General features: G+C 42.9%; 2 protein-coding genes across 3 annotated transcripts in view; one reads left to right on the plus strand and one right to left on the minus strand.

The window, feature by feature from the left end:
• Window positions 1-1,802, minus strand: part of LOC109923347 (arginyl-tRNA--protein transferase 1-like) — a 44,710-nt gene extending 42,908 nt beyond the window's left edge. For both annotated transcript variants that reach the window (XM_048615453.1, XM_048615452.1), the window contains exon 1: window positions 720-1,802. In XM_048615453.1, coding sequence (XP_048471410.1) covers window positions 720-825 — 106 coding nt within the window. In that variant the 5' untranslated portion in view covers window positions 826-1,802. The remainder of the gene's footprint in view (window positions 1-719) is intronic.
• The window catches only part of hepacamb (hepatic and glial cell adhesion molecule b), a 361,487-nt gene that overhangs the window by 133,495 nt on the left and 217,360 nt on the right, over window positions 1-10,632 (plus strand). The gene's annotated exons all lie outside the window — the stretch shown is intronic.

A 10,632-nucleotide genomic window follows, 5' to 3' on the forward strand; every position in this document is an offset into this window, starting at 1 on the left:
TTTCGCAGACGGCGAGAGAGAAAAAAAGAAGCCGAACTATGGGAGAAAGTCACTCCAGGCTTCAGTTCATGTCTTGATACTGATACCAAAAGATAGAGAAGTGGGCAGAGATAATAGTGTGGATCCGGAGGAACACAGCAGGCCAGAGCAACATCAGATTTCTGAAGAAGGGTCCCGACCCAAAACGTCAACTTTCCAGCTCCTCTGATGCTACCTGTCCTTCTGTGTTCCTCCAGCTCCACACTGTGTTATCTCTGACTCCAGCTTCTGCAGTTCTTGCTATCTCTCACAGAGAAAGAGGCAGTCGTAAGAAGGGCAACAGGGAAAGCTAAATGCACCCACCCTGTCACGTAGCAGATAACATAGCAGCTGAAACCAACAGGTCCACAAGCCCCGGAAACTGATAACGGGCTGTATAGCATGACATTGACAGAACCTTAACAACAAGAAGAAATCCACGACAGCAAGTCAAAGCATCTTTCACTTTCAGTTGTTGGATACAATGTTTAGATACATTATGTTTGTTTTAAAATACAAAGTATCAACTTAACAGATACAATTAGATGTAACAATTTTGTTCGTCAATGTTTTTACTGTAACTTCCACACATATCCTCGTCCTATTGACCTGATTTCTTTTCACTGGGATTTCTACCTGCCCCGCACCCACCCCACCAACCAACCATCCAACCAACCAAAGCATCTCTCTCTGTCTCTTACCCTGGGCACAGAACGAGTCCTTCCCGCAGTAGCCACAAGTCCACGCCTCCAGGGGCGGACTCAGCTCCCCCGCCGGGGGGCTATGCCCGGTGCTGCTGGTTCCCATACGAGTGGGGGATTGCTGGTATCACCCCATCCGCTTACTCCCCCGGCAGGGATCCGGAGCCGGATACACATACATGTTCACTAGCGAAGTAGAAGCCAACCGGGCTTACTCCGCTACTTCCTCATCCGTCTGACTGACGCTCACTGGAGTTCCAACCCCAGAGCCGTCAGCTCAAACAGAAACACCTCCCCTCCAGGTTCTCGGAGAGGTGCCCAAAATGCAAATTTTCCGATGGACTTTCTCACTTGCAGAGAGAAAAGAGCGACCTGCATTTAGGTAGCGCCCTTAAGGAGATTCGGAACCCACGCAATCGGACAAACATTTGCCATGTAGTTACAGGTAGCTAACTCGAATTTTCGACAAGAGGTCGCTTTTAAAGACGGACTTAAAGACAGGAAAGCCAGTTCCAGAATTGAAACTGGCTGGAGGTATCGCTCTCAGTGGCAGAATATATAAATTGCGAATTCTAATTCGTTCAAAATATTAACAAGTTTTTTAATGAATAAAGTATACTTTTGAAATAAAACATCAAAATATTAACAAAAAATTCACGTTGTAAAGCAACAGTATTGAAAATATAGATGGAGAAGCACCTCAGTGAAATATTGCCCTAGGCTGCAAACCGTTCATAGCATATATTTTGTAAATTGTAAATCTATTATAATCGAATGATATAGCAGCTGAATTTTCTTGCAAATATTGTATTATTCAATTGAAATGTGCTGTGTTTTTTGACATTTTATTGAAGTATATTGTGCAAAAGAGAAATAATATATTAAGAGTATTATCACTGTATTCAGACACCTAACATTCTGTGTGGAGAGATGTCGAATTTTATTGCTGTCTGTAATTTAAGTCCAGATTTTTCTAACGTAGTTTTACAAATGTTATGAACAAAGTAACTTTTTGAGAAAAATTGCCAAAGAGATCGGTATTGTAAGATGCTAGAAATCTGAAATTAAACCAGGTTACAGGTCAAGAGCAAATTACTGCAGATGCTGGCATCTGTGTTGAAAACATCAAATGCTGGAGATCACAGCGAGTTAGACAGCATCCACGGGGGAGAGAGCTAGCTAATATTTCGAGTCTAGGCGACTCTTTGTTAGAGCTGAAGTGAAGGTTACAGGTCAACATGCACACGGTTCTGAGTGAACAGGATTTGGTGCCAGTTAGGATATGAGGCCTATGCAACACTGTTTATCTTCATGGGCCCACATAATTTTCTGTATTGTTTTATCTACTGTTTCCCATCATTAACTTTGTACCTTACAATGCTCCAAGGGAACAGCCATATGATGGCTTAACCACTAGAACATGGCAAAAGAGCCAGATTTTCCAATGGGCTTGCAGCATTGCTGCTAGGGTCAAATTGAGTCAGAGCTCTTTCACCTGGCTGTGATTTTTCACAAATTAGCCAATTAATTGACCACAGAGGAGCTCACCATTCAATTAAGGATGGCAAGTGGTCTCTGAAACTAAAAAAGAACAAGGGATGTAGCTAAAAAGAAAACTGAAAGAACTGCGGGTGCTGGAAAAGCTCAGCAGGTCTGGCAGCACCTGTGGAGAGAAGTGAGAGTTAACACTTCGGGTTTAGTGACTTCCTCAAAACTGATGGTAGCTAGGACAATATTGGTTTCGATGCAGAAGATAAGGTGGGGGTGAAGAGTAATTGACTGGTAGAGATAGAACCAAAGAGAGAGAACAACAGTTGGACAAAGGAATGGATAACAATCAGCCTAGGAGAATGAATAGCTACTAATGGGGATGATTAGTGGCTAACAATGGGTTGTATGTAATAGCAGACCATGTGATGAGAAGGCCTGGTGTGTGGAGGGGTAAGGTGCCTCAAGCCCTAAAATTGTTGATATTGAGTCCAGAAGCCTGTAGGGTCCCCAAGCAGAAAATGAGTTGTTGTTCTTCCAGTTTGTGCTGAGCTTTGCTGGAGCACTGCAGCAGGCCTGAGACAGAGATATTGGCCAGGAAATACACCACTGTGTTGAAGTAGCAGAGAACAGGAAGCTCAGGGTCTTTTTTTGTGGACGGAAGGATGTAGAAGTTATTTAGCCCTTTAAGACTATTTCACCATTCAATTTGTGATTGTGTCTGATCTGATTGGGGCCTCAACTGCACTTTTCTGTCTGTCCCATTGCTTTTCCTTTTTTATTCATTCATGGGATGTGGGGCATTGCTGACAGGACCAGTATTTATCACCCATCCTTAATTACCTAGAGGGCATTTATTGTGGGTCTGGAGTCACGTGTAGGCCAGACTAAGTGAGAATGACAGATTTCCTTCTCTAAAGTACATTAGTGAATCTTGAGTTTCAATAGCCAATAGGAGGCCTTGCAGTGCTGAAGCAGCAGTAGGCTGCTTTTCCAGATCAGAGATTGGGCATAACTTCAGCTACGTTAGATATGTTTAATTATCCTGTTCTGGTATGTTAAGGCACATATCTGGTACAGGTAGAACTTGAACCTAGACAATCTGGCCCAGAAATAGGGATACTACCATTATTCCACAAGAGACACCTCCAACTATTTTAATTCTAAAACTCCCTTGAACAGCCAGGCCACTATTAACTCTTCACAAGTTGGCCTGCTGCTACAATGAAAGATAAAGAGACAGGTAGGGCCCCTCACGCTGCCTGGAGCACCGCCAGCATTGTGCTACTGGGAGACGACGTCCAGTTATACTGTTTCCTAACACTTCCAGCTCTGGGAGGCAGCCCACAAAAAATTCCAGTCAGTCTCTGACAATGGGCCAGAATAGCATGGGGCAGCTGAGTGGTTAGCAATGCTGCCTCACAGCGCCATGCACCTGGGTTCAATTCCACCCTCCAGTGACTGTCTGTAATTTGCACATTCTCCCCATGTCTGCGTAGGTTTCCTCTGGTTTCCTCCCACAGCCCAAAGATGTGCACGTTAAATGGATTGGCCATGCTAAATTTCCCCCAAAATGTCCAGGGATGTGCAGGCGAGGCGGATTAGCCATGAGGAATGCAGGGTTACAGGGAGAGGGTAGTGGGTCTGGGTGGGATGCTGTTCGGAGGATTGGTATGGATGCTGGCTCAAATGGCTTGCTTCCGCATTATAGGAAATCTATGATTCTAATCAGAAGGACTTTAACAGACTTAGCTGGCTACCTGCTGCTGTGGTCAAGGATCCTTACACTTCAACTTTCAATCTGCCTCAGGTGTAATGACCCAGGCGGGTTGTACTGGCAACACATACAAATGCTTTTGGTGGGTTTACAGGCCCATCAAACTTCGTTGGGACTAAAAACTCTGCAAGGATGATTTTGGAATGGTGTTATTCGGGTTACTATATACACCTTAACAAATGATGGTGTGGATTCTTCCTTGGAATGTGGGAATCTATCAAAGAATTTAGAAAGAAACACTATCTCAGTAGTATGGCCTTCATGCTACTCCACGATGACAGACGCCAAAGTGTAAAGGTCATAACAGAAAGCATCTGATAAGATATTGCAACATGCAGCTTTGGCAACACACAATGAACATCATGAAACAGTTATTCCTGTATAAGATAGTCATTGATAAATCCAATGTACCATTTGTAAGAAACATATTAGCTATACAGCAGTGAGATAATGGGACTTTCCACCACAAGCAATAGTTTAGGTGGATGGTATGAATGCCTTTAAGGGAAGCTAGATAAACACACAAGGATGAGAGAAAAATAGGGATGGTTGATTGGGTTAAATGACAAAGGGTAGGAGAAGCCTTGGGTGGATCATGAACACAAGTACAGAACAACAGCTAACCCATTTATTTCTGGACTCTAGGTTCTATATGGTTAGGAGACAATGTATAGCATATTTATTACAATAATAAATATTTGAAAAAGTCATGGGCAGATTGGGGCTTTCTTTCAGGTATCAATTATAGTCTTGCCTTTATGTTGGTCAAAATGCCAGAATTTATCTCAGCATTCATCATCTCCTGGCCCTGCCCACTGCCCCACCGATGTGGTTATGCCTCTAGGTGAAGGTGGCTGGGGTTAATGGGGTTGGATGAGGGAGCACGACCTGTTCTTACATGGAGTCTTACACATTCTCAGCACATCCCAATGTGTTTTATAGCAAACTCGCTTGGCTTCAAACCATCCATTAGTGGTGACCTGACCATCTGGAGATTGAAAATCCACTGAGTCTGCATGAACAATTCTCTAGATAAAGGGCGAAACACATACGTAAAGTTACCCTCAACCTGATGACCACCTCTGTTTGTGGCTGCACCAGACTTTACATAGACCCTCAATATACAAAGTGCCAATGCATGCTGAGGTTCTATCTGTTTCAGGTTTACAAAGAATAGTTTTGATCAAGTTGGGACAGATTGCTTCACGTAGTTGGATCATGCCATCCCTTGTGAAAATGTTTGCGCTGAAAACGCAGTTGTTCCTCAGACAGTGGTCTGCACGTAGCATCCTAGATAACCACAATTGCTCATTGCCAGTACTTTTCAAACGTGCATCATGGTGAAGCTTGACTGGTAGTGAGAAGTGTCCTCTGCATCAGATTCTTCATGAGGGCTAGAAACATTCTCACTCAGCACATTGCTCTCAAGGAGAACAGACTATTGGCAGCTCGTTCTGGAATGTGCCTTTGTAAAGCAGGCCTGAATCAATAAACAATGTTTTTTTTTGTAGAAGTCCATCTCAAACAGCACCGTAACAGAGGGAGGCATGCTCTATGGGCTGTTCCCAGGGATATACATCAACATACCCATCTACTGGTGACTGAGTGACTACTGCTAGAGGACAAGCCACTCAGTGAAATTCTTTATTCTTTCACGGGATGAGGGCATCACTGGCTAGGCAGCATTTACTGCTCATCCCTAATTGCCCAGAGGCAGTTTGAGTCAACCACATTGCCTTCCCTAAAGGGCATTAGTGAACCAGATGGTTTTTCCCCTGCAATCGATTCATGGTCATCATTAGATTCTTAATTCCAGATATTTTTTGAATTCAAATTCCACCATCTGCTATGGTGGGATTTGAACCTGGGTCCCTAGATTAACAGTCCAATGATAATACCACAAGGCCATCACCTCCCCGACACTCTTTGATCATCTCAAAACATGTTGTTTTCCAGAACGGAGGGCTGTCAATGACATTCTAAAGCCCAGGACTGGGGCATGAAAGATTCACTAAAGGTATTGTAAAGGCTCAATAGGGAAACACACTTTCTAAGGTCCTTTCTCCTCAGTAAGCTGAGAGGCTGGAAACTGTAAAATTCCTCTGGCTGTATGCAATAGTGAAGGCTTGACATGAAAGGTAAATATACATTGTAATTGTACTTAACCTGCTGCATCATTAGCCAAGTTGTTCTAGTAGAACTGAAATACAAGCAATGTAAAAACAAAATTGCTCAGGTATGGCTTGTCTTCCAATATGAGCAATCATTGCCCCATGATTCTGCTTTTGATTGTCAGCAAAGTGATTGAAGATGTAATTGAAAATGCTTTCAAATGGTACTTGCATAGAATTGCCTGCTCATGGACATTCAGTTTGGATTCCACCAGAAACACTCAGCTCCTGATGTGAGATGAGGTGAGAGTGACATCAAGGCCACATTTGATTGAATGTAGCATCAAGGAGCTGTAGAAAGATGGCAGTCAATGGGAATCTGGGAAATCTCTCCATTGTCTTAAGTTATACTCAGCACAAAGGAAGATGGTTATGGTTGCTGCCAGTCAGTCACCTCAGTCCCAGCTATCAAAATATAGTTACGATAGACCCAACCATCATCTATTGCTTCATCAGCGACCTTCCCTCCAAGTTAAGGTCAGAAGTGGGTACGCTCACTGATGTACAATGATGCACAATATTCAGGACCACTTCAAACTCCGACAATGATGCAGTCCATTTCTATATGCAGCAAGACCTGGCAATATTCAGGCTTGGGCAGATGAACAGCACTCAAGTGCCAGGTAATAATCATGTCCACAAAACAGAATCTAACCATGTCTCCTTGACAATAATAGCATTTCCATCCATTATCAACATCCTGAGGGTTACCATCGATCAGAACCTCAATTGGATAAGCCATGTAAATGTGTGCCTACAGAGGCTTGGAGTTCTATGACAAATAACACCACCCAACTCTGTAAAGCCTATCCACCATCTAAAAAGGCAGGTGAAGTGAGGCACCTAACACACTACACTGAAATAAACCATCCCTATTGCAGTATATGACGAGTCAATGCTGGACTGTATTTTACAAATCTTAATGAATTAACTCCATTTTGGTTAAAAAAAAAACACTCTCTGCATAGCAATTGCCAACTGACCAGAATTGCCCAGGAGTCTTTAGAAATCATAGACAATTTCTATATGGAGACTCATATTCTACATGAGTACGGAGACTGCTAGTGGATGTTAAGAGTTTGGAACTCACTGCCTGAATGACTAATAGACACACAAACCTTCATTGCATTTAACAAATACTCACATACAAACTTGAAGCGCTGCAACCTACAGGCAATCAACCAAGAGCTGAAAAATGGATTAAACTAAATGGCATTTTATCAACCAGCACAGACAACAATGGGCCAAACAGCCTCTCTCTCTGCTGTAAATTCCCATCATTCTAGAATTGTGTGAAAAATCCTTCTGCCTATTGTAACTAAACATTCAACTAACTGAACAACCAAGCACTGTGCTGTGAGTAAACAGCACTAAAACTACTTGATCAACTCTTACGTGTGTTTACCTTTGGAGATGGTTTCCATGTCATTGAGATGAATGACCCTGTCCTGGCTGCTGGCACATTAACAAATAAATTGCCCTGAACTTTTGAAATGCTTGCCTAAATCCAGTTTCACCAGTTCTGCAGCATTTCTGCAAATTGTTGTCTTCCTTACCATATATAACTGACTGAACAAAAGATTGGGCACTGAATAGTTTAAGGGTTTGCAGCCTCTGTGAGCTGCTGTTCTCTGAAGACTTGCCAGATCCTCAGGCCTCTGCTGACTCTAACACAACAGACAATGACACCTTCTATTTACATCAGGCTCCTTACTTATGGCAACTGCAGTTGGACCTTGAACATGCAGAAAGGGGAGGGGAGAGAATGGGATGAGAAACCAAAGGCATTTGTTCCAATGGTAGAGATTTGAGAAGCCATTGAAAATGCAGGTTAGTGGATAGAGTTCCAGAGAACAGGAATACGATATCTTAATGGCTGGACACTGACTTACCAGTGGCAATCACTCATTAATGAGTATGATAGTCCACCTAGGAAAGTCCGTGTCACTGGTCATGGGTTCTGTAGGTCATTAAGTGGCTGATGAGCCCAATCCTAGACCCATATCTCTGACCACACATTTGGCAGATGTTTCCAGGAGGTGGAATTTAAATTGCTGGCATTCCTTTCTCTGGTTCCTTTTCCATATTTCCTCTTGCCAACGGGTATTCTCAAAGCATTGTGCCCTTCATGCTGGAGGTTCCTCTAAGTTGGTTTCCTCTGAATGTGGATCTCGTATGCATTGACACCTATGTTGCATTTCTTGAGGGAAGCCTTCAGGGTGTCTTTCAGACACCTCCTTTATCCTTCTCACGTTCAAGTGCTTGCCTTGAGCTGGGTGAAGGTGATTTGCTTTGGCAGTCAGAACTCAGGCATCATAAGCACATGGTCGGCCCAGCAGAGATGGGACACAGATTATGAATTAGTGGGACCACCAAAGTGAAATTCAAATTAATATTTGTTTGGGGAATTCAGATTTGAAGTCCAAAATTAAGATGCTCTGAATCTAAGCTCCAACAGGAAAGTGTGAGGCGTATGGAATATGAGGAAAGGTCGCAATGGCTGGGTCTGTATTGGGATTTAGAAGAGTAAAGGGTGGCAACTGAAACATATAAGATCATAAGGATCTTGACAGGGTGGATGTGGAGAGGACGTCTCCTCTTATAAAAGAACCAAGATCTAGGGTTCATAATGGAACAGGAGTCAGGCATGAATGCGGATTTGACAGTATTGTCAGATCAGCCATGATTTTATTGAATGACAGAGCAGGTTAAAAGAGCTAAATAGCCTACTCCTCTGCCATGCTCATATGTTTGCATGGAGGAACAATGAGATGGAGCAATTCAATAAAATCTTCCTTCACATTGCAAGTGCAAATAAATAATACCATTTAAAAAACAAGCCTGGGAGCATTTAGACTTATACTGTAAATGCAATACAAAAGCAAAAAATAAAGATAATGTTATGCAAGGCAATGGTTTGGAATGTTGTTTGCAGTTTCAGGTCCTTCCTATTCTAGGAAGGGGATTCTGATCATCATTCTATCACAGGAGTGAGGAATGCAGGGGTAAAAACCAAGTGGTTCCCAATCCAGGCTCCCAAACCACAAGGCCATTGGCTGTGTGGACTGCTAATGGCATTAGAGAGGTTAGTCATTGTGTACTCCCAATGGAGAAACCATATGTTTCTGGGAGTGCTGGTTGGAGATTAAGTTGCAACACAAATTCCAATGATACCAATAGCGACACTCTATGCACACTTGAGTAACTTCAATCTAATCATTTAAAAATGTTGCTTCATTTTTTTCACGCAGGAATATCAGAAACAGCAGGTCATTCAACCAGGTCAGGGCTGATCTGTACCTCAGCTAAATTTGCTCAAACTTTGCTCCATATCCCTCAATATCCTTTCCTAACAACAATCAATCCAGCTCAGTATTTGCCCCACAGCCTTTTGAGGGACACAGTTCCAGATTTCTGCCACACTAAAGTGCTCCTGACATCCATTCTGAAAGACCCAGCTTTAATTGTAACGCCCTGTACCTTTCTACTAGAGAAAATAGTTCCTCCAAATCCCCAGTTAAATTCTTTTAACGTTTTAAACAATTCAACCTGATCCCCCCAGTCGTTGACATTCAAACAATGGCTGGCAAATCTTATGTAACCCATCCTTCCATTTTAACCCTCTAAGACATTCTTCCCAAGGTGTGATAACTAAAACTAAATGCAGTACTGCAGATAGGATATGGCCAAATGAAGCACAACTTTCACCACCTTTGTATTCCATTTCTCTTGAGATAATTGCCAACATTCTTTTCCAGTAACCCATCAAGGCTCCTTCAACAGCACCTTACAAATCCATGGCTTCTACTATCTAGAAGGACAAGGGCAGCAGATGCAATGGAGTACCACCTCCTGTAAGGTCCCCTCTTAGGGCACACACCATCCTGATTTGGAACTGTACTGCCATTCTTTAACTACCAGTGGATCACAATTGTGGAATTTTCCTTTGTGGGTGTACCTGACACCACCCTTCCCACCCCAGTGGATTGCAGCAGTTCAAGAAGGCAGCTCACCTGCATTTCCATTGGAATGATAGGGGATGGGTAATAAATGATGACCCACCCATCCAGACCTATATACATTCATGTTTTTTGACTGCTATCTGTCTCCACTGTATTAACCAATGGCAGCACATATTGGCCTTCCTATCACAAGGAGTCAATGGGGCATTTTATAAATTCCTGCTTTGGAAATAAAACCAGTCTGACTCCAGGTTAAAACACAGACAGATTCTAAACAAGGTCTTACACCTAAAATGCACTGTCTGACCTGAGATGTCACCTCTTATATACACTGATGAAAGCTTTAGTTATCTTGGGGCCGTAACTTGAAAGAAATTCTGGGATTTGCATTTCAATCAATCAAAACCTGCATCCCTTTCTAACTGAGACAACAAGGTGCAGGGCTGGATGAACACAGCAGGCCAAGCAGCATCATAGGAGCAGAGAGGCTGACGTTTCGGGCCTAGACCCTTCAT

The sequence above is a fragment of the Rhincodon typus genome, chromosome 32 (genome assembly GCF_021869965.1).
Source record: "Rhincodon typus isolate 14 chromosome 32, sRhiTyp1.1, whole genome shotgun sequence".
Classification (NCBI taxonomy): Eukaryota; Metazoa; Chordata; class Chondrichthyes; order Orectolobiformes; family Rhincodontidae; genus Rhincodon; species Rhincodon typus.